Consider the following 25,902-nt stretch of genomic DNA (forward strand, 5'->3'; position numbering starts at 1 on the left):
CTCCCTTATTTTTCACCTCCACTTTTCTGATTTTGAGACAAAACAAAAAAAATGTTTTCTTTCCTTCGTGTGTCGAATGAACACCGCGAATTATCCACTCTATTTATCATAAATCTCTTCTTCTGTCTCTTTCATTTTTTTATTATAAGTTGAAAATTTTGTCAATAAATAAATAAATAATTCTACAAATAAATAAATAAAATTGTCAATAAATAAGTTAAAATATAGTAAATTACTATAAAAGTGCTGTATAATAATTTACAACGATTTAATATTCAATTTTAGCGAACACTGCGCGCGACGATGATGAGGACTGGGGGGAAGCTTGTGATTGGTGCGCACTCTTACAAGCAGCGCGCGCTACTTGCTGGGAGTGGGGACATCGTAATCGAGTCGAATTATTTATCCTTAATTTGTCGTTAATAAATTTTTATTAAAAAGAGCAAAAATGTATTTACTGAAATAAATATATTTCTGTTATCAATAATTTGACGTCTATAATACTTATAAAATACACCCTTTTTCCCCTAAGATGAGTTTCTTCCTTTTAATCAATGCTCCGTTTTTAATTAATTTTTTTCCTTTTACTTAAAGTACGTTTTAATAAAAAAAGAGTACATTGGTCTGATGAAAAAAAACAAAAGAAGAGATAGAAACGATGAAAAGGGGTCAAGCGGTCTAGTAATCTCTCGACGCGTCTTTCAATCGTTAACTTCCACCACTCAACGTAGGAGGCTCCTCTACTTTTATCAGTATCATTTGCCAATTGCAAAAAAACGCGTTGTTTCGTTCAAACTCCATTTATTGACTGCTATTTAAAAATAGATTCACTTGTCGATTAATTAAAACTTAAATTACCATTTACAAATTTCATACAAAAAATTACATTAAAGCTGATGTAATACTTTTTCCTAATTTACAATTTAAAAATTAATTATTTCTTTAAAGATAGAAATATATTTTTTATAAAATATATTTTTTCTCCATTTTTGTTATATTCTTTTGGGCGAGGGGAATTTAAATCGAATACAAAATGAAATATCAAGCATTCATCGAGTGAATGAATAAAAATCATAACTCTGATATGTAGAATAAAAGAATTGACAATTAATGAATAGGAATAAAAGAAAATGGAAAATAGTCTCTGTGTGTATCTATGGAAAACAGTAAAAAACAAAATGTATAAAACAATGAAAACAATTGTTACAAAAATAATTGTTTCTCACAAATCTCTAAAAATTAAAGGCTTAAAATTTTTGGTGAAAAAAATAATCAAATAAAAAAATGTATACGATGGTAAAAAAATAATTGTCTTTTTAGAAGTTTAAAATTTATCAAAAAAAATATTCAATTAAAGAAACTGTACGATTGTTAAAAAAAATATTGAATTTCCTTTGAAATTAAAATTTAACAAAAAAGGAAGTGAAAATAAAAATTATTATTAACCCATATTGGACAGCTGTTCGACTAGTCGAACACTAAACTTTTTAATTTTTTTTCTAATATAATGAAAATTAGAAAAATATTTTTATACAACTCAGGCGTATTATGGTCACTTTATCTACTAAGTTCCCCCTTATAACCCAGCAGTCAAAAAAGTAACCATTATAGCCCTAGGGAGATAAAGATAAGATATATTATTGACCGCTCACAGGTCAATAAAGTACCCTTTATCTCCCTAGGGCAATAATGGTTACTTTATTGACCAGCTGGGTTATATGGGAGAACTTAGCATGCACCGGTACAGGTAGCATAGAGTAACCATAATGCGCCTTTGTTGTATAAAGCAAAGTATGCAACAAGGGAGGTAACCTCGTTTATGACCTCGCACAATATTGAAAAAATTATCGTAGCACTCGCTTCGCTCGTGCTACGACTCGTTTTTCAATATTGTGCTCGGTCCATAAACTCGGACGTACCTCCCTTGTTGCATAATGTACTATTTATAGTAAACATTAGTTTACTATTCAATCTTCAAAAAAATCATTATTAGCGACTCTCTAGATCATCCCCTAACTTACAAGGGTGACTTCCCCCAACTCTTACACAACCCTTACGAACATGGATAATTTAATTATGATATAAATTGATTATTATAAAGAATATTAGTGATATTTAAATTCGGAAAACTATTTATAAATGTTGTTAATAGTCTAAATAATTAATATTATATTTAATAAACATTGATTTTAACGATCATTCCGAGTCAGGTGTATAAAATAAAACAACAAATGTTGTTTAACGTTTCGACAGCGCGGCTGCCCTCTTCAAAAACTATAAATTATTTAACAAACAAAAAAAATAATTAAATTAAAATACATTCTTAAAAATATGAAGTTAATAATTATAAACTTATTTTTAAACAATTATTTACCGAAAAAATAAACAAAATTAGAAAAGGTTCTAAAAGGAACGTCTTTGTCGTGGCGATTACAATTAGACACTGGTAAATAAAATGTATATAATTCACGAAGTATAATTTAACTGACGTGAGGTGAATGACCGTGTCAGTAAACAAAATTTAGGAAATGTCAGGGCAAATCAAACAGATTAAGAATATTTCATTTCATTTATAAAATGATTATAGCAATTACTAAGATTTTGTACGTCTTTCTTTTTATTAACCGGATTTTTTTGTAAATTAATATGTATCATTTCCGATATCAAACTTTTTTTGTAGTTTGCTTCATTGTCCAATATGAGAAAATTTTTCCAATCAAATTTGTGTCTAAAAAATCGTTATGAGTAGCAATTACATTAGAAATCGAATTTTCATGCTCATTAATACGAACACCTACCATTCTTTTTGATTGTCCCACATAATATGCAGAGCAATTTTCACAATTAATTTTATAAACAGTGTTGGTGTTCTCAGATTTTACATTTTTATCTTTGCCTTTTTTAACAAAATTATGATTCATGTTTTAATTCTTGCAAGGAATGGATAAAATAGCATAATTATTCAGAAGTGAGGAAGTTTTTTCAAAAAGGTTCGGAACATAGGGTAAGAGAACTTTTGGTGATCTTGTGTAAAGTACGACATTTTTGTCACTAGAACATAGAGAATTAGATTCTAAAAAAGAAACACTATATGCTTTATTATTATTTTCATTATATGCTTGTTTATAAAATCTAATTATAAAATCTAATTTTATACACCTGACTCGGAATGATCGTTAAATTCAATGTTTATTAAATATTTATAACAACCGAGTGATAATATCATATAATAATAATCATATAAACCATTAAATCTTGGTCCAAAAAATATGTTTTTATATATTCTATAAGATGGTTATAATAATTTAATAATTACACATAAGTTAATAAACAAGAATGTTGACAAAATTATATTTTCCACAATTTTTGATTTTTCAAATACCAATAATTTGATAATTTTTGACCGAATCAGGTTCAAAAATAGGTCAATCGAAGCCTTTTTTAATGCTCTACAAGTTGGTAATGAAACTTTTAAAGTTTCTTTTATATTTTTCAACAAAATTTTCAAAAAAGTAATATTTTCGGAAAATTTAGATTTTTAAAACTTTAATATCTCTGGCTAATATAGACGAAAAATGTTCAATGAAGGCTCAAAAGATGCGTCTGAAGAAATCTACAAAACTAAAGAAAAACATTTATAGGTGCCCTAACATTTTTTTAAGTTATTGCCAAAAAACGTTTTTTTACAAAATAAAAAATGCAAAAAAAATATAGTTAAACTTTATGAATCGGGCTAAAAAATACTCTCATTTTATGTCCCCCGGGGAGACCTACAATTTAAAAAAAATGGAGGCCTTTAGCTCTTTCTCGTTCTGAAATATTAAGGCAAATGTAATGTTAGTACACACACACACATCCGGACAAATTTTTAAAATCCGTTTTTTGGACTTCGGAGGTCAAAATACGTCGAAAATTTTTTTTATTTATTTAGAACAGGCAGTGCCCATTCGTACATAAAGTACTAAAAGATTAGGTATAATGAAAAAAAAATTATAAATATATCAAAAAATCACAATCGAAAATTTTGCTAATACAATCCTTCCTCTATGAGGAAGCAAAACTCCACAATAAACCGTACTGTTGCGGACAAATTCCGGATTAGTCCGAAATCGGTCCCACTTTTTATTCAGGGTATTTACTTATGATAAATAAAATATTTACTAGTAGTATCAGTTCTTGTTTCAATATTAAAATTAACACTGATGTGTTAGTTTCTTGTCATTTCTTTTCGTGGCACTTTATAAATTCTATTATGAATATGAACTCCCATGCGAGCGTGGTATAGTGGTTAGTGTATTCGATTTCGGTGCGATATAATGTTAGATAGGTGTAGGTTCGAATCCCCAAGCGTTAGAAATTTTAAGTTAATGTAAAAAAACTTGCGATAGGTAAATCGAAAAATATGTTGAATGTACCATAAAGTAATAATAATTAATATGTGTAACTTGTATAATTATTTTTTTATTAACATTCACTAAATTGTCTGGACTAATTTTTGACTGTTTCGGACTAATTCCGGATTCACTAGTTAAAATTAACTGATTAATTTCGGACTTCATCGGACCAACTCCGGTTTCACTATAGTTGTTCACAAACCGTATAGAGTTCGGATTTTTCCGGATTAATTACGGGTGACAAAAACCTGACCATAAACCGCATTGTTTCGGACAAATTTCGGATTAGTCCGAAATCTGTCCGGTTTTTTAACCAGGGCATAATATGACTAAATACACATTGCTTTTATAAATTATAAATTTCATTTAAAAAGAAGAAGAAGACAAAATTAACCATCACTGAAATAATGAATCGCTAAAATAAAAGTGACCAATAATTTTGAATATTGAAAATAAAGACAAGTTTACTATTTTTTTTCTAAATAATGAATTAAATTAAATGAAATAATAAATACTTACTAAAAGAGATATTAAAAATTCAGTAGAAGTGACTCACGTAAAGTAAAAAATGATATATTTTTTTAAAACAAAATTTGACCACTGAATGCATTTGGGAAATGTGTCAATAATGTAGTGATCATGTTGTGTTAGCAGTAGACGGAATCTATTAATCGATTAATTAATTACTAGACGATAGATACGTAGGTTTGTGGTGTCAATATTGAGTTCATGGTTAATGCATCGCCAACTATCTCCAGTTACTAATCGCCTCCCGATTTCTAAAACTCGATTAAGAATTTACGGGAAATATTTTATATATATATATATATATATATATATATATACTCTCTAAATCTGAATAAGTGAAATTTTCACTTTTTTCATGTGTGAACCTTTTTCTCACTTATTAATAAGTATAATCTACTTATACATAAGTGAAATATTCACTTTTTTATGTGTGAACTTGTCTTCACTTATAAATAAGTGAAATATTTAGTTAAAAAGAAATTCATCTGCGCATTATATTACAATTTATTATTTATACCAACTTTTAAATGTTTAAAAACAATGTTTTTATCATTTTAGTTAATATATTAGAAATTTTTTATTTTATTTAATTATAAAAATTGCCATTTAAAATTTAATAAATTTTTAAAAAAATATTCAGTTATAAATATTATATTAACAGTAATCTAATAACTAACTTTTTATTAACTGAGTATTTATATACAAATATAATAAGAGAAATCTTAAACAAAACGTTAAAGTAGAACACAATAAACTAACTCTTTATAAGTATCATCCAATAATTTTCTATGAGTATAAGGCAACTTATTAAGTGGCATTGTATAGTGTTTCTCTTTGATCATAAAAGTTAAGCGACATTGCTTGCAGTTAATATTAGGATGGGTGACCGTTTGGGAATTTAGTTTAAAAAAGTTGAAAAATTGATATGTTTATAAGTTTCAGACTGATAATGAGAAGAGAAGAGGCGTGTTAAATAGTTGATAGTAAATAAATATTTTTTTTATATAATATTGATCCTGATTATTTATTTACATTCACTTCTTAATGTCTGAGTATTCACTTATCTCATAATTGAATATTCACTTATTCCTAAGTGAATGTAATTCACTTATTCATAAGTGAATATAATTCACTTATTGAATAAGTGAATATAATTCACTTATTTCATGTGTGAATATTCACTTATTCAGATTTAGAGAGTATATATATATATATATATATATATATATATATATATATATATATATATATATATATATATATATATATATGTATATATATATATGTATGTATAGATATTGATTTCACATGTGAAAATATTCACAAATATTCTTTTATTTTATCATGATTGATAATAAATCCTAAACAAAGTGTTTAAATGGATTTTTAAGAAGTAGAATTTCAAATTTCGTGATCTTTCGCCATCTATAGGGACGCCATGGCGTCCAAACTTCTTTAAAATTAAATTAAATATTTTCGAAAGTTCTTAATGTTGATTCTTGTCATCTACCAGGAACCCCAACAAATCTGCTGTTACAGTAATTCAAATATTTTCACTAGGGTAAGTGCATCAATTGATGCGGATGCTTAAATTGCTGCGCGTTTGTGAAATGTGTTATTATTTATCACTTAAGAAAATATTAATATTAAAAAACGTTGAAAAAATTATTTTGATCAATACCTGATACAATTATCTATAAAGATATACATTTAAAATAAAATTACTTTAATTATTTAACTTGAAATTCTTCTTACCGCAGAAACTGAAACATACATATGAAATGCATGTGCTTCAGTTGCTGCGGGAAAAATGACATCTAAATGCTTGTTATTTTAGCCGTAGAAACTGACGCGCAGCAATTGAGACAGCGCGCAGAATTAGACGCTTTTGATATTCTTTTTAATTATTATTTAAATTTAATCAAATGCTATAATTTTATAGGCTGTTAATTGTTGTAAGAATTTCTTAAGAATAAATACAATTAGTTTAATAAATTTTTAATTTAATTTCTTTGCTATAAATATTTTTTTTTTTTTTTTTTTTTCTATGAAAAAGATATCTTGGCTGGAATGCTGCAGGAACTAGTGCACTTACTTTCGTGTTTTGGCTACCTGCTATGCAACAAGCCATGTAACCAACAAAAAAAAAAGTGCACTTACTTTAGTTTCAAATTTCGCGCCCTTTTGCCATCTACAGGGACGCCATGGAAACTTAAACATATTTTGTGCAAACTTTTCTTCTAATGGATGAAACGTATTTACATTCAAGTTTTCTTCAGTATTTTCTAATTTTACATAATTCCAATTTAAAAAAAGTTCAATATGGAGAAATTATTCATGCACGTGCTTATATTTACAACTATAATTCTTCTACTTATGAAATTTTAAAGCTGAACTAACGCGTGAAAAAGCAGAACAATATTTTTTTGCAAGCACAACAAAACACCAGATATTAGAGAGACAGAGTTATGAATTCTAAATCGGAATTCTTTTTGGATTTTTTCAATCTACCCGAAAAAAAGTGCACTAAAAAGAAACTATCGAGAGACAGTTTTCGAAACAGAATAGATATATGAAAATTTTATTCTTTTTCCCCATAAAATTGAAGTCGTATAAGTCGAATTTATAGTCTCTATATATATAGTCTCTATATATAGTCTCTCGTTAGAACAATAAAAATTGTGAGATTAGGAAAAATCTAAGTTTAAAAAAAAGAAAGAAAAAAATGAATCGCGATTTTGAAAAATGTTTTTAAAAAATGAATGATTGGAGTAATTTTGATGATATCAGTGATTATTTTCAATTTATTCAGCAGTAAAATTGCGCGCTCTGCCCTCTTCAGTCCGGATAGCGAGATAAATTAATCAAAGAAATTCAAAGAGTTTACATTAAAATTTCTTTTTTCTTTTGCGGTTTCAAATTTTTTTAGAGGTAAAAAAATGTATTTTTTCTTCTTTTGAAAATTATTGTAAACTCCTTGAATATAATGCGTCGACGAAGCTGCAAACGACACAAACTTGACACAATTTTCAAGTGATGTGGCGTGTCGTGTTCGCCGACATCTTGACAAGCATTGTAAGTTCGAAATCATAATTAAATGTAACAACACGTAACAAACAAGTCTTGACAATCACTTTAGCGATGCTTCGAACAACGTAACTTGTTTTCAGGGGCTCACGCTCCACACTGTTCTCTGATACCAGGCTTTCAGAAAATATTTTTTTTAATTTAGACTAGATTTCCAAACAAAATTCTATTCCTCCACAAAAAAATAAAAGAAAATACAAAACTGAATTTTTTCGTCAGGGATTATTACAAGACCTTCGATTTATCTATAAAGAAATATCAGAGTGAAATAAAAATCTGAGGTTTAAACAACATCCTGCTTGGTCCAGGTAAGGAAATTTGATACGAAAAGTTCTTTCGCCAGATCGTGGGCGATGCAACGCAAGATAATCAAGTCAGTAATACGATCGGCAAAGCCACCTGTTTCATATGTTGTCCATAAAAAGAATTTGACTTTGATTTCTGTTTTAAATTATAAAATGCTCTCATTCTCGTATATAGGATGCGCGAGAGATATTTCTCATCGTGGCTTAACCTCCGGAAACCCCATGAGATCAAACTCACGTTTCAAGAGCGCTCAAATCTTCTATTATATATGTGAGAAACGAAACACAAAGTAATCCTCAAGTGCAATAGACGAAAATCCCTTTTTTATGAAGGATAAGTTAATAATGGTAACAAAGAAACAGTCAAGCTGACGTACATTGCAATTTTAAAAGTCAATGTCCACAGTCAATATTTTTACAAGCTTTATTACAAAGAAAACTAGGTCAAATTTTCCAAAATTCGTCTAAATATCTTTCACTTTTTTACTTCTCGTGAAAATAGTTTCTTTTTGATATTTCTTATCAAACCTCCAAGTATATAACAATTGTGCACTGAGAAAACGATTTATTTGATTCAAAAAAATTTTGTTTAAATCAAACTTAAAATATCTTTCCTATACAGTCAAACAAATTTAAGTTTAATTCAAACATATTTTTTGGTTCATTTATAAAAATAATATATTCAATTCAAACCTAATTTATGGTTGATTTTAAATTATTTCTAATCAACATTTAGGTTTGGATCAAACATAACATTTTTGAACATATTTTTTGTTTAAACCAAAACAGAAAATATGTTTAAATTAAACATAATTATTAAAACAAATATTATTTTTAAATCAAAGCAGTAGATATTTTTTATATAATGGGATTAAGCTTACAAACTACTTTCAATTAAACAAAATCACTTAAAACTATTTTTTCACTTGAATCGAATATAATGTTTTCTCAGTGTGCTGGAAAATTAGTCTTTTTTATTGTTAATTACAAAGCCAATTGATAAAGATAGAAATTAGGATTCCCACAACCAGAAAATAATTTTTTTTTTAATTTTAGACTACTTTTCACAATTTAAAATTGCCGATGCCAATAGCAAATTTTCCAATTAATGAGTTTTATCGGGGAAAGAAAAAAAATTTGAAAAAAGAGAGAATCAGAAATTAAATAACTAGCCCCGTTTGGATAATCTTGAGCATATCAGTATTACAAAAGAACCTAATTAAATTTTCAACAGGTCTTTTTAAAAAGCAGTGTAATTACACACCAATTTTTTTTTAAAGTTCGATTTGTAAAAAGAAATATTTTAGAGAGTAAACGGAAAAGTCAAGTGATTCGAGAGGTTTCCGGAGACAAATGAGCCTTACGATGATTCTTACCAAGAATTCGTCGACTGATTCATTTGGTCCTCTCCGAGAAAAAAGTTTATTACGGATGTTCTCGGATAACGCGGCAGTTACTGGTACCAGGATTGTGCCCTTAACGAGCGGAGCCCCTTTCTTTAACTCACGGATAGAGAGCAGAGAGGGAGATGTCCGATATCGTACCGTGTCGCCTACCTTCTTCTCCCACTGGAGAACATACGGCACTGGATGCTGCTCAGGAAACTCTACATGACAGTTGAAGACCACACTCTCACCCAAAATTGCCGTTATGTGTTGAGCATCTTGATGGCAGAGACCTGAAATAGAAAGGTAAATTTGTTTTAGTAGACAAAAAAAATTATTTTAAAAGTTTACAAATCAAAATAATTGTATTTATAAATGCGGTTAGGTATTTAAATAAGGAAATACAAAATTCAGTTAGAAATTAGTTTTATGAGTTTTGAATATCGAGCACTTTCGCTATATACAGGGACGCTACAAAAACACGTTTCATAGAAACAGAGATATTTTTAGTCATTGAAATAGTTTTCCAAGTTTCAAATTTGTCGCCCTTTTACCATCTACAGGGACGCCACAGAAACTGAAATTTATGCTCAAGTTATAAATTTCACAAGTTTCAAATTTTGCTCCATATTGACATCTACAGTGACACCACAGAAACACTTTTTATAGTAACTGAAATTTATTTGCAAGTTTTAAATTTCCCGCCTTTTCGCCATCTACAGGGACGCCATAGAAACACTTTTTACAGTAAGTAAAATGTATTTGCAAGTTTTAAATTTCGCCACCTACAGGGACGCCATAGAAACACCTTCTACAGTAACTCAAATATTTTCAAAAGCTTTAATTTTTGTGATTTATTACCATCAACAGAGACGCCACAAAAACTTCTTTCACATACATTAAAATAGTTTTGCAAGTGTGAAATTTAATGCTCTTTTGTCATCTACAAGGACGCAACAGAAACATTATAATATTAAAAAAAGATAACTAATAATACTAGTAAATTTGTAAAAACAAATTGACTACAGAAGTAAATATTTTATCTATCATAAGTAAATACCTTGAACAAAAAGTCGGACCGATTTCGGACTAATCCGGAATTTGTCCGCAAGAGTACGGTTTATTGTGGAGTTTTTTCATCCTGAATTAAGTTTGAACTGAATACAGTTTTTTATAACTATTGAATCCGTAATTAGTCCGATTTAGTCCAAAGTTAGTCAGATCATATGCAACTAGTAAATGCAGAAGTAATCCGATTGGTTTAACCAGTGAATCCGCAGCTAATCCAAAACAGTCTGCTTATGGTCTCAGAATTAGCCCGGATAAATCCAAACTCAATACGGTTTTTGTAAAACCAGTGAATCCGGAATTAGTCCAATCTAGTCCGAAGTTAGTCTGATAATATGCAACTTGAAAATGTGAAATTAGTCCGATTAAGTCCGGAATTAGTCTCGTTATGGTCAGGTTTATGTCACACGGAAAAAAAAGGTCTGGAAGAGATATCCATAAAAATATTGTTGAGCAGAATATTGTTTTGTTATCCAATTCAATGGAAGAGACAACTTTCAGGATGGAAGCACTTTCAATATTTAATGGATGCGGGAGCCATATTATATTGTTGAATCAAATATAGATGTGCCATCCATAAGCATGGTTGTGCTTACAATTCATGATATGGATTTTCACATATGGCTGCCTCAACCATACAAACTTTAGTTGGGAGATCCATAGTTAGTTCAAAATTTCGATACATGTTGCGCGCAATTCATTATCATGGCATCCATTTAAAAATGGTCGTCTCAATTTTTCCGTCTTTTTCACGTCTATATAATCACGTTGTGAGTTTATTGTGTATAAATAGTGTTATAATTGTTTATTATTTATTATCGTTATTGTCTATTAGTGTTTATGTAAATTCATTTTCATAAAATATGTGTAGAGTATATAAGGAATATTATATGCTCAAATATTGTAGTTGCGTGTATAGTGTAGTGGATAGCGTTAGTGTTTAGTATGCGTTAGGTCTAGGGTTCGTGTCTCCCCCATCAGTTAATAATTTATTTCGTAAATATGCGGTTATTCAATATGTGGTGTGTATTAATTAACAAAAATGTGTATAAAATATCTCAAGTGACATGGAATTTAATTAATTGAGTGATTCAAATTTTTTTGTTTCCCATTTCCATTACTATGGATCACCCAGCCATAGATCTTTTGCTGCTCCAACAATATGAGGCATTTTACGTGAAATGTCCTAAGTTGAAATTTCAACTTCTTGAAAAAAATTGAAACTCAAGGAATTTGTTGTTCTATCAAGTAGAAATGTGCCCCAAAAAATATTTTTAATTTTTTCGAAAATTTGGAGGGGGTAGAGGGGGGTCAATTTGACCAATTTTGCTAACACCGGCTACTTTGTGAATTTTTTCTGAACATACTTTTAATGGGAAAAATTTACATGCCGATAGGAAAAAAACTGAGCTTTCGTTTGCAATAGTTTATTTTAAAAAAACGGACCGATTTTTAAGAAATTGAAAATTAAATATTAATTATCAAAAATTAGGGTAAATTTTTCAAATATTGAAAAATAAAATACACACGGAAAGAAAAGGTCTGGAAGAGATATCCATAAAAATATTGTTGAGCAGAATATTGTTGTGTTATCCAATTCAATGGAAGAGACAACTTTCAGAATGGAAGCACATTCCATATTCAATGAATGAGGGATCTATATTATATTGTTGAATCAAATACGTATGTGACATCCATGGGCATGGTTGGGCTTACAATTCATACTATGGATTTTCACATATGGCTGCCTCATCCATATAAACTTTGGTTGGGAGATCCATAGTTAGTTCAAAATTTCGATACATGTTGCGCGCAATTCATTATCATGGCATCCATTTAAAAATGGTCGTCTCAATTTTTCCGTCTTTTTCACGTCTATATAATCACGTTGTGAGTTTATTGTGTATAAATAGTGTTATAATTGTTTATTATTTATTATCGTTATTGTCTATTAGTGTTTATGTAAATTCATTTTCATAAAATATGTGTAGAGTATATAAGGAATATTATATGCTCAAATATTGTAGTTGCGTGTATAGTGTAGTGGATAGCGTTAGTGTTTAGTATGCGTTAGGTCTAGGGTTCGTGTCTCCCCCATCGGTTAATAATTTATTTCGTTAATATGCGGTTATTCAATAAGTGGTGTGTATTAATTAACAAAAATGTGTATAAAATATCTCAAGTGACATGGAATTTAATTAATTGAGTGATTCAAATTTTTTTGTTTCCCATTTCCATTACAATGGATCACCTAACCATAGATCTTTTGCTGCTCCAACAATATACAGCCAGCCATAGAATATGGAAGCAGCAACCTTAACTATGGATATCCCGTATTTTTCAATATAATATGGCTGTGATATCCATGTATCTGGATGTGTCAACTATTCCTTTTTCTCCGTGCACCATTAGAAAGAGGACGAAAAAACCTTTCAGAAACATATTCTAAAAAATTTCTCCCATTACAAGTATGTTCAGAAAAAATTCACAAAGTAGCCGGTGTTAGCAAAATTGGTCAAATTGACCCCCCTCTACCCCCTCCAAATTTTCGAAAAAATCAAAAATATTTTTTTGGGCACATTTCTACTTGATAGAAGAACAAATTCCTTGAGTTTCAATTTTTTCAAGAAGTTGAAATTTCAACTTAGGACATTTCACGAAAAAGGCCTCATATATATACAGCTAGCCATAGAATATGGATGCAGCAACCTTAACTATGGATATCCCGTATTTTTCAATATAATATGTCTGTGATATCCATGTATCTGGATGTGTCTACTATTCCTTTCTTTCCGTGCATACGAAAATATATTTATAGTTTAAATTTATCTGAATTTAATACAAATTGTTTTTAATATACAAATTCAATATTATACCAAAATCTTTGCATACAGATTTTGGATTGTTCCATACTTGTTTCGGATTAAATCTTTCAACTGGATTACTTTCGGATTATTGCTGACTGATTTCGCATTCTTTACATATTGATTTCGCATTATTCCGTATTTATTTTAGATTAATTTTTTAACGGACATAATTTCGGATTGTTGCGTAATAATTACGGACTTAATTCATAGACATTCATGATTACTCCAAACTGATTTAGGATTTATAATTTTGCTCGGATTAACGTTAGATTAATGCGGATCATTTTCGGATATTTTTCATATAATTATCGTCCTAATCCACAATAATATGTCCGGATTTAATCCAGATTAGCCCGAAATTTTTGCCAGGGATATAATATAATTCGGGTGTCCGACTATTTCCGGATTCTTATCATACATTTTTCGGATTGTTTCGTATTTGTTTTGGAATAGTATTTTACCACACTAATTCAAAATTGAAGCGGACTAATGTCGGATTGTTTTCGTACAGATTTCGGATTATTTCGTATATGTTTCGGATTATGCCTTTTAATTGGATTAAATCCGGATTATTTCAGACAATTTTCGGATTCTTAGCATACAGATTTCGGATTGTTTCTGATAATGTCTTTCAACCCAGGTACACTGTAAAAAAAGGGAGTTAAGGCTATGTCCAAGTTGTGAAATGTAAACAAACCAAAAGGTCACTACACCAGCACTAAAAATGCAATTTTGTGACATCCAATTCTCCCACAAAAAATAACATTTTTACACTTTCTTTACGAAAATGGTAAATTAGAGTATCAAAGTTTCCAAAAAAATCATTTTTGACTATGAGCAATAAAAAGCAATTAGTAAAATAACTAATTAAAATGACCTGTAAAATGTCATTTTTGACGCGTCGCGAAAATAAAACTGTTTGAGTATATCAACCGCACTGACGATGAAGAAGTTCCATGTCAGCGATTGGACCTTCAACATGTGGAAGGGTAAATTTTTCCCTTTCCTCCTTAAAATTACAAGAGAAAGGGTAAAAACTTCTTCATCGTCCGTGCGGTTGATATAGTCAAACAGTTTAATTTTTCGCGACGTGAACTCTGCTGCTCGCTGCGCGTGCGCAGACCGTACCAAGGTCGCAATGACATCACCATGCAAAAAGGCACATTCTCTTTTTGACTGAAACTCAGTGGTTTTCTAATTTTTTCAGTTATTCAAAGTTTAGTAACCAAATTCGATACTTTAGTTCACCATTTCCATAAAGAAAATGTGAATTTATATTTATTTACGCAAATGCGAACAGCGAAAAAATGCTTCATTATAGACCGAATAGTGAAGCATTTTTTCGCGGTTCCCATTTGCGTAAATAAATATAAATTCACATTTTCTTTATAGAAATGGTGAACTAACGTATCGAATTTGGTTACTAAACTTTGAATAACTGAAAAAATTAGAAAACCACTGAGTTTCAGTCAAAAAGAAAATGTGCCTTTTTGCATGGTGATGTCATTGCGACCTTGGTACGGTCTGCGCACGCGCAGCGAGCAGCAGAGTTCACGTCGCGAAAAATTAAACTGTTTGACTATATCAACCGCACGGACGATGAAGAAGTTTTTACCCTTTCTCTTGTAATTTTAAGGAGGAAAGGGAAAAATGTACCCTTCCACATGTTGAAGGTCCAATCGCTGACATGGAACTTCTTCATCGTCAGTGCGGTTGATATACTCAAACAGTTTTATTTTCGCGACGCGTCAAAAATGACATTTTACAGGTCATTTTAATTAGTTATTTTACTAATTGCTTTTTATTGCTCATAGTCAAAAATGATTTTTTTGGAAACTTTGATACTCTAATTTACCATTTTCGTAAAGAAAGTGTAAAAATGTTATTTTTTGTGGGAGAATTGGATGTCACATAATTGCGTTTTTAGTGCTGATGTAGTGACCTTTTGGTTTGTTTACATTTCACAACTTGGACATAGCCTTAAATTTAACTCCCCAGGGGATTCTATAAAAGTCGCACCCATTGGGGAGTTAATGCCAGGGGAGTTAAATAAAGAGAGTTAAAACTTCACACCCAAATGCCAACTCCCCAAGGAAAAAATTACTCGCGCGGGTGTTGAATGAAGTGAATTAGAAATTAACTCTCTTTTGGAGTTGTTTTTTAACTCGAAAAATTTCACTCCCAACTCCCGAGTCCGTTAACTCCCTAAATTTTTTACAGTGTAGAAATTTTAACTCTATAAGGACCAGTCACTGGGAAGTTTTTCTAGATTCTGGCCAGAGATAGACCAGAAAATCTGGCAAGTGATTGATTGAAAATGTAACGCGCTACTTTAGCAGTCACTGCACGGAACGAAAATTATATTAAATTTTGTAAAAGTATTTCACAATTTGGGGAAAAAGTGCAACAAACTGAAATCTTGACATAGAAAATACTAAACAGTGAAAGAAATAATATTAAATTTAGTAAAGTTATATTAAAATTCTTGATATTTGATATAATTATACTAAATTTCATATTATTTCTTTCACTGTTTAGTATTTTCTATGTCAAGATTTCGGTTCGTTGCACTTTTTCCCCAAATTGTAAGATAGTTTTACAAAATATATAATATATTTTCTCTCCGTGTGGTTAGATTATCTGATCAGTGACAGGCAAGTAAGTGACCAGTAACTGGACAGTTTTCTGATCAAAATCTAGAATAAAATATAATTTTTCCCGGCTCTTTTTATTTTGTTTATAATTACATATTTATTTATATTTTTATGTTTATTCAACTATTTTAGACTATTCTATACCAATAACACTTAAATCTAAGAATGAAAAATTTGCACGCATGGGGAATCGAACCCTAGACCCCAGAGACACAACGCATGTGCGTTACCACGCAGCCACGGTGGCTAGATAGTAACTTATCATAACTAAAAGTTTAAGGGTACAGTCACACGATCTAATGCATCTGCATGATGCATTAGATCGTGTGACTGTACCCTAAGAACTGAAGTTCTATTCCGATTGTGACCAGAATTTCTGGCCAGTGAGTTGTCAGAAGTAATGATCAGAAATCATTACCAGATAAACTGTTTAGTCACTTGTCAGAGACTTGACGGCTTATCTTGTTAAAATTTATGTAGAAAAATGTAAACTTTGGTAATGTGACAGTAAAACGATCATAACTTTTAAATAAAGTTACTTTAGACTTTTCTGTATCTGACCATGTGGAACATAAAAATTATTTTTAATATCTAATTACAAATGATTGACTAAGAGTGTATTTTTATGGGACTGGTGCTTTGTTTTTTTCCTTAGTAACTGGTCAGTTTCTGTGTCCACAGTTTCCTATTTTGATAGTGTCAAGATTTTCTGGCTAGAGATTTGGAAAAATCTAGAATAATTCTTTTAATAGAATTCGGCAAGTTTTTCTGATCAGTGGTGGACCAGTTTTTCTAGGTGGAATCTTAAATAATTCTTTAAATCAGTGACTGGCCAGTGTCTAGAAAGAAATTCTGATCGCTTTCCTTAATCTTGTACAGGGTCACCATGGAAACTTTTATATATAGATTTTTTTTCGCAAACTCTTTATTCGAAAGTGAAAGAAATGAGGGCGAGAACATGTGGTAATGTATCTTGAAATAATCTTTTTAAAGCCGGAGACATTAAAGGAACTAAAGATAAATCAATGATTGCCCTCCGCTTTGTGTTGAGAAGCTTGTTGCAACGAACGCAACTCACGAAGACCAACACTACCCTCTTAATATCATTTTACAACATTATATTAGTTTGCTCAAGTTTACTGCCATCGGTGGTATCGTAAGTGATACCGGCTGTTGCTACCTCCACATGGGCCTTTCACCCTCACCACATCTTTTGATAATAACATACGACTTCCCTTGCGACAATAGCTATTAACCTAGTCGAGAATCTAGGGCAAACGTTATTTATTTAAATTTCTCTAGGTCGATCTATTTCCTTTAATTTTAAGTTGTTTTCTATTATAGAAATATTTTGGTGTAAATTTAGTTAGAAGAGGAAGAAAACTAAATAGTTTCATTAAGTGTAACCCGCAAAGTTAGCAAAAACATAGAAATGCTACTTCAAGTCATTTTTGGTACACAGAAAAACGACCCAATGGGAAATAGCCATTAGTCTACCATTGGTGCATTAATGGCCGAATATTGGGAGCCATTGGTTTTCTCTAGGTTTATTATTGGCTCCCAATAATGAACCACTAGTGGTAAAATCGTGGGATGTCCACGCCGATGGGGATAATTGGCAACCATTATTGGCACATTATTGGCTGGCATTAAAAAACCAATAATAAAAAAAAATTTTCATTAAATTTTATTAAATAATGAATTTATTTATTTAATAATTATTTTATTTATTATTATTAAAAATATTAATTTTTCTAATTAATATTTTTATAGAAATGGTTATTATTTTCTATCACATCGAAATGTGAATAACCCTTTCGTTCAGAGTCTAAGAATTATTTACCTCACATCCATCAGTGCAAAAATAGGAGAGGACGGACAGAATAAAATTCCACAAATATTCTTGAGAATGCTGCCTCCTTATATACTTTTCAAGTTTCATGTTAGTTGCGAGAGAGTTTCACGCAACACCTCCTATGGGGCGTTGAGCGAACTACATACTTACCTCATGATAATTTCTGCAGCGCGGGTAAGTACATAGTTCGCTCAACGCTCCGTAGGAGGTGTTGTTTCAAACTCTCTCGCAACTAACATGAAACTTGAAAAGTATATAAGGAGGCAGCATTCTCACAAATATTTGTGGAATTTTATTCTGCCCGTCCTCTCCTATTTTTGCACTGGATGTGAGGTAAATAATTCTTAGACTTTAAACGAAAGAGTTATTCAGATTTTGATGTGATAGAAAATAATAACCATTTCGATAAAATAATTAATTAAAAAAATTAATATTTTTAATAATAAATAAAAAAAAATAATAATATAAATAAAATAATTATTAAATAAATAAATTTATTCAAGATAAATCAAGCATGCAAACACATGTTTTTTTCTTTCCTTTTCTTTTTTCCGTTTGTAATTCTTATAATTAACAACATGTTCTTTTTCTTTTTTAAATGTGTCTTTGTTGACAATTTAAGATGTGTTTTTTTAAATTATATATTCAGTAATTTTCCACTAAGAAACCTGCTTAGTAAATTATAGGTTATGTTCTTCCAGATATTTTTCGATATATTTCTTTTACTAATATATAATTGTATGTAATTTCAGTTTAAAATTATCTGAGGATGCCTGTCGTCGACGGGCGAAAGCTAATAAATAATTACAAAATTATATGAATGGATTTTTTCAAAAAACAAAATAAGATCTCACTAAAATTACAAATCCAAACAAAATAACATCGTAATGAATAAATTTATTATTTAATAAAATTTAAAAAAAAATTTTCTTTTATTATTGGATTTTTAATGGCAGCTAATAATGTGCCAATAATGGTTGCCAATTATTGGCATCGGCGTGGACATCTCACGATTTTACCATTAGTGGTCCATTATTGGGTGCCAATAATGGGACAATAATGGAATGGTGGCTCCCATTATTGGGCCATTAATGCGCCAATGGTCTTTTTTCCATTGGGGATTTACTTAAATGCAGTCGCACACTCTTACGGAATTTAAGTTGTGATGTGAGTCAGTACACTCTGCATGAAAGTCATTTTCAAGTCAAAAACCTTAAAATAAGTTCCGTGCAGTGACTGAAATTTAGCTTCTGTCGGTAAAATAGTTTGACGTTATCTGCTTTAAGGCCTAAGTACAACTGGGTCGGGTACGGGAAACTATGGAACTTAACCTCAAAATGTATGTAAATGTTACATATCCCGCACGGAAAAAATAGCCTTACTTGCAGTAATGTCAGTGACGGGTCCAAGGTCATTTCTGAATCATGGGGGTCAGAACCCCCTGGAGTCAGGAATATAAATTATATATGTATATATAAATTATATTATTATACAATTAATTAATTTTAACTAATAATTCAGATTTAATATTTTCTATCGTTAATTTCAGAAAAATAGAATGAAAAGACGAAATTTGATTTTAACACTGGGACCAATAATATTTCTTACAGCTCTATTGGGTTTTCCCCAAAACTGCAACAGACAGACGCTTCAGATGTACCTGAGCTCTAAAGTGACAAACTAGTCCTGTTGAAGGCGTCAAATCGTTTGTATGTTAAATGCTAAGTGCTAAATGTATTTATTTTATTTCCGTTGTTTAAGTTAAAAGTGTCTTTAAAGTTACAAAAATAAAGAAAGATGACTTCGTTAATAAATAGTAAGTAAACAAATATATTTTATACAAATGAAACATGATTAAAATCAATTTAAACATAAATAACATAAAATAATATGGCTTCATGGATTTTCAGAAATGGGTTTCTCCATCTCCTGTCATCCTTCATCATGTTGGCAGTAGTTCATTACACGCTATTATTAAATATACAATTCAAATATTTATTATATTGTTGATAAGTGCGATTATAATTTAGATTTAGTATTCATTATATTATGTTTTGTTATAAAACATTTTATTTAATATTAATAAATTAATTATTTTAAAAATTAAATGTTTTAACAATGTTTATTAACTTTGTAACCCCAAGTATATACAACACTTTCATTGTTGCTATGTCAACTATATTGTAATTAACAACAACTAATTTATCTGATTGTCTAAGAAATTCTAAAGATTTTAATACAGAGAAAAAACGATATTCTAAATTTAAGAATATAATCTTGACTCCTATTAAAGTATATTTTCTATGTGTTTTATTCTGAAAGTTAGAATATAATACTATTAAAATAGAAAAAGTTTCTTAAAATAAGAAAATTTTTTTATTTTAAGAATATTATATTTTTTACTTTAAGAATAAATACATGAAAAATATACTTATATAGGAGCTAAGATTATATCCTTAAACCTAGAATATAGTTTTTTCAATGTAGCAATACTAAAGTATAGACCGATTCTGACAACAACATTATGAGTTACCTCAACCATATAAAATGATTCTAACAACAACAATATTCAGTTGCTACAACAACAAAATGTGATTTTGAGAACAAACTGTTTAGTTGCCTCAACCACTTAGAACGACACTGACAACTACACTCTGCTGTTGGGTCAACCACACAAAACGATTTTGATAGCAAGACTATGTGGTTGTCCCAACAACACGACTTGATTCCAACAACTACATTGGTGCATAAAGTTCATTGTTGTTGTGACAACCACAAATGTAGTTGTCCCGTATTTTACAATTTATTGTGGTTGTGGCAACCATATTTATGGATACCACAAACATAGAGTTTTTTCCGTGCGTACATGACTTAATTGTGCTTAGGCCTTTAAGTGGATAATTTTGCTTTAAACTGCTTTACGATATAGGATACTTACTTTCTGCAGTCATGTAAATTATTTTTAGGCACTGCTTTAATTTAAGGCTAAAATAAAAATCAGTTCACGGAAAAAACTCTGTTTTTGGTATCCATAAATATGGTTACCACAACCACAATAAATTGTAAAATACGGGACAACTACATTTGTGGTTGTCACAACAACAATGAACTTTATGCACCAATGTAGTTGTTGGAATCAAGTCGTGTTGTTGGGACAACCACATAGTCTTGCTATCAAAATCGTTTTGTGTGGTTGACCCAACAGCAGAGTGTAGTTGTCAGTGTCGTTCTGAGTGGTTGAGGCAACTAAAGAGTTTGTTCTCAAAATCACATTTTGTTGTTGTAGCATCTGAATATTGTTGTTGTTAGAATCATTTTATATGGTTGAGGTAACTCATAATGTTGTTGTCAGAATCGGTCTATACTATAGTATTGATACATTTTTCATGTATTTATTCTTAAAGTAACAAATATAATATTATTAAAATAAAAAATTTTCTTATTTTAAGAAACTTTTTCTATTTTAATAGTATTATATTCTAACTTTAAGAATAAAACACATAGAAAATATACTTTAATAGGAGTCAAGATTATATTCTTAAATTTAGAATATCGTTTTTTCTCTGTATTAAAATCTTTATAATTTCTTAGACAATCAGAGAAAGTAGTTGTTGTTAATTACAATATAGTTGACATAGCAACAATGAAAGTGTTGTATATACTTGGGGTTACAAAGTTAATAAACATTGTTAAAACATTTAATTTTTAAAATAATTAATTTATTAATATTAAAGAAAATGTTTTATAACAAAACATAATATAATGAATACTAAATCTAAATTATAATCGCACTTATCAACAATATAATAAATATTTGAATTGTATATTTAATAATAGCGTGTAATGAACTACTGCCAACATGATGAAGGATGACAGGAGATGGAGAAACCCATTTCTGAAAATCCATGAAGCCATATTATTTTATGTTATTTATGTTTAAATTGATTTTAATCATGTTTCATTTGTATAAAATATATTTGTTTACTTACTATTTATTAACGAAGTCATCTTTCTTTATTTTTGTAACTTTAAAGACACTTTTAACTTAAACAACGGAAATAAAATAAATACATTTAGCACTTAGCATTTAACATACAAACGATTTGACGCCTTCAACAGGGCTAGTTCCAGTGTTAAAATCAAATTTCGTCTTTTCATTCTATTTTTCTGAAATTAACGATAGAAAATATTAAATCTGAATTATTAGTTAAAATTAATTAATTGTATAATAATATAATTTATATATACATATATAATTTATATTCCTGACTCCAGGGGGTTCTGACCCCCATGATTCAGAAATGACCTTGGACCCGTCACTGACATTACAGCAAGTAAGGCTATGTTGTTGCCACAACAACATACAAAAGCTGGAGTGACCATAGTTGTGGTTTTGGAAACTATATCACTTCAACTAGAACCATGTTGTAGCCACAGCAACATCATATCAATGTTGCTGTAACCATAGCTGTGGTACAGTAAAACGTTTTACTGTGTAGCTAATCTTCCAACTACCGCTGGTGGTCCTAATAAACATAACATAAATAATTTACAAATATTTATAAATTTTTAAGTCTGGACTTTCGTTCAATAGCTAGGAAATCTTCTCGTATCAAATATTCTTAATTTCAAAGAAGACATAATTTTTGAAATCAGGAAAACTGAATCAGAAAACTAAGTGACTTTTCTTATAGTAGGGATATTATTCCAAGTTTTAGTAATTCTTTATAAAAGATTAGTTAATAATTTTTTTACATTAATTTTTACAACGTAGTTTAATTGTTTATAATTTTGAAATTTGTCTTTAGATTCCTAATTAACCACCCGAGTAAGGAGTTTTGAAGTCGAGAGGAAACAGCTATATGATTTGTTTCTCACCTCGGTTGGAGTTGCCACAAAATTTTTTAAATTGCATTAACAGCTGTTTGTCGAGAACAAAGACTGACGTTACACGTTGAAAAGTTAGTGGAGTTTCGATTAGGAAACTAATGTTTCAAAAGTGATTAAAAGACTTTTACAGAAATAGCGGAAAAACCAAATAAAAGTTGGGCGAATTTTAATACAACGGAAATATTCTAATCGTTTTATTTTAAATTTTCAAAATAACCCAAAAAGTTAATTTAAATACAAGTTGTAATAAACTCCCAAGAATAGAGATTACATTACCTAACAATTGGAAAACGAATTTAAAAAGTATTTCTAAATGCCTGTTTTCGAGTATCCTTAAAATTGATCCCCTCGTACAGATTTACATACATACATACATACATAGAAACAAATGCAATCAGCCTGGCAATTGGAATGGGGGTAGAAACTCGTATTTTCTCATTCGATTTCATTCTTACGAGTGCAAAATCAGACAGATTAATTTATCTCGCTTGGCACGGTCAGATACGTCTATTGTGCTATCGATTCAAAATTAATCTCCATGTTGATGCAGAGAACCTTAATTCTTTAGAAATTACTAAAGAATGAGAGCAGAGGATTTACCTCATGGAATATAGAACAACGTCCCAGGTAGAAAAATGTCCCAGTAAAACTGGCTTCTTTCCAGATTTTGAGCACAAAACTGTCCAGTTACTGGTCAATTACTTGCCAGTTGCTTGACAGATTTACTGATCAGTGACTCCAAAAGCACCGCGTTACATTTAAAACCAGTCACTTGTCAAATTTTCTTGTCAGTCACTTGCCAGTCTCTAGAAAAACTTCCCTGTGATTGGTCAGTACTAAGTTGAAATTTCTACCTGGGGAATACTATTAGAAGTTTATATGTCGTAGGCAAATAGAAGAATCCGTCATTTAGCTAAATGCCTAGGCGTTTAGCCTAGCGGCGCCGAATAGACGAATGGACTTGAGAAATGATTAAATTCGTCTATTTGCCTAAAAAGCTTAGGCGTTTAGCGAAATGACTAGGCAATTGTCTATTTGCCTAAAACTGTTCAGGCAATTAGAAGAAAATATCTATTACCAACAAATCGTAGCTAGCGAAATTCTCCATTTATTTTTTATGTAATAAATCATCCTGTCCCTTCCACCGTGTCCAGTTTGAGTGTGAGCCTCCTCTAATTTTTCAAAATAATCCTCAATTGACAAAACATAAATTAACGGATCGTTTTCGTTTTTTCTTTTTAAAATTACATGGTTCTCACCACCAAGTCTTACGAGTTCATATAATTTAAAACAATGATAATATGCACCACTTTTCGTCGATTTCACTCCTTCGAATTCTGACAATACTTGAATAACTTCGAGTAGCCGTTTTTATTCCATATTGTTCTGTTACATTTTTGCTCGGAGTACAATATTTTTAATTTTTCTTCAAAATCACTTCGATTTACACTCATTTTATATAAGAAAAAAATCTAGATTTCAATTAAATTTCGCGTTTGCACGTTAATTTTAATTTATATTTCGAGTGTACGAGCAGTATGAAGATACTAAATTAAATTATGTTTTCTAACGAATATTCAAGTTACTAAAGTAATTTTGTTTTGATCTTTTGTTTATGGATTATGACGAAATTTATTTACACTTTTAACTTTTATATTTATAAAATATTTTTTATTTTTATTTTTTCAAGTATTCAATTTATTTTTCCATTTTCTTCATTACGATTTGTTGGTAATAGATATTTTCTTCTAATTGCCTGAACAGTTTTAGGCAAATAGACAATTGCCTAGTCATTTCGCTAAACGCCTAAGCTTTTTAGGCAAATAGACGAATTTAATCATTTCTCAAGTCCATTCGTCTATTCGGCGCCGCTAGGCTAAACGCCTAGGCATTTAGCTAAATGACGGATTCTTCTATTTGCCTACGACATATATAAACTTCCCAGGTAGAAATTTCAACTCAGTATTGACCAATCACAGGGAAGTTTTTCTAGAGACTGGAAAGTGACTGACAAGAAAATTTGACAAGTGACTGGTTTAAAATGTACTCTCTTAATTTGAATTAGTAAAAATGTTTACTAATTTAAATTAGTGACTGATTTTTTGCTTTTGAATTAGTAAATTTTACTAATAAATTAGTAGAAATTACTATTTATTAGTAAAATTTACTAATTCAAAAGCAAAAAGTCAGTCACTAATTTAAATTAGTAAACATTTTTACTAATTCAAATTTAGAGAGTAACGCCGTTCTTTTAGAGTCACTGATCAGTAAATCTGTCAAGCGACTGGCAAGTAATTGACCAGGAACTGGACAGTTTTGTGCTCAAAATCGGGAATTAAATACAATTTTTCATGGCTTTTGTTATTTTATTTATAATTATATATTTATTTACATTTTTGTGTTTATTCAAATACTTAAGACTAATGAATAATTCCTCTAACAATAACATTTAAAACTAAGAATGAAAAATTCGCACGCATGTGGGATCGAACCCTAGACCTCGGAGACACAACGCATGTGAGTTACCACGCAGCCACCGTGATTAGATGGTAATTTATTATAAGTACAAGTTTCAGAATTTAATTCCCTATTCCGATTGTGACCAGAATTTCTGGTCAGTGACTTGTCAAAAGTAATGATCGGAAATCATGACCAGATAAACTGTTTAGTCACTTGTCAGTAACTTGGCAGCTTATCTTGTCAAGTAAGACTCGCTATTAACTAGAAAGAAACTGCTATATAAATAACGAATAAAATATGTGATCAAAACTGCGAAAAATTAAAACTTTGGTAACGTGACAAAAACGATTATAACTTTCAAATCAGAAATACAAAAATTTGTATATTAATTAGAAAATAATCATATTTT

General features: G+C 30.0%; 1 protein-coding gene across 7 annotated transcripts in view; it reads right to left on the reverse strand.

The window, feature by feature from the left end:
- The window catches only part of LOC122506350 (protein turtle-like), a 325,273-nt gene that overhangs the window by 136,650 nt on the left and 162,721 nt on the right, over positions 1–25,902 (reverse strand). For 6 of the 7 annotated variants that reach the window (XM_043618465.1, XM_043618466.1, XM_043618467.1 and 3 more), the window contains exon 5: positions 9,859–9,992. In XM_043618465.1, coding sequence (XP_043474400.1) covers positions 9,859–9,992 — 134 coding nt within the window. The remainder of the gene's footprint in view (positions 1–9,858; positions 9,993–25,902) is intronic. The other variant, XM_043618468.1, reaches the window with a different exon arrangement.

The sequence above is a fragment of the Leptopilina heterotoma genome, unplaced genomic scaffold (genome assembly GCF_015476425.1).
Source record: "Leptopilina heterotoma isolate Lh14 unplaced genomic scaffold, ASM1547642v1 Lhet_41, whole genome shotgun sequence".
NCBI classification, from domain to species: Eukaryota; Metazoa; Arthropoda; class Insecta; order Hymenoptera; family Figitidae; genus Leptopilina; species Leptopilina heterotoma.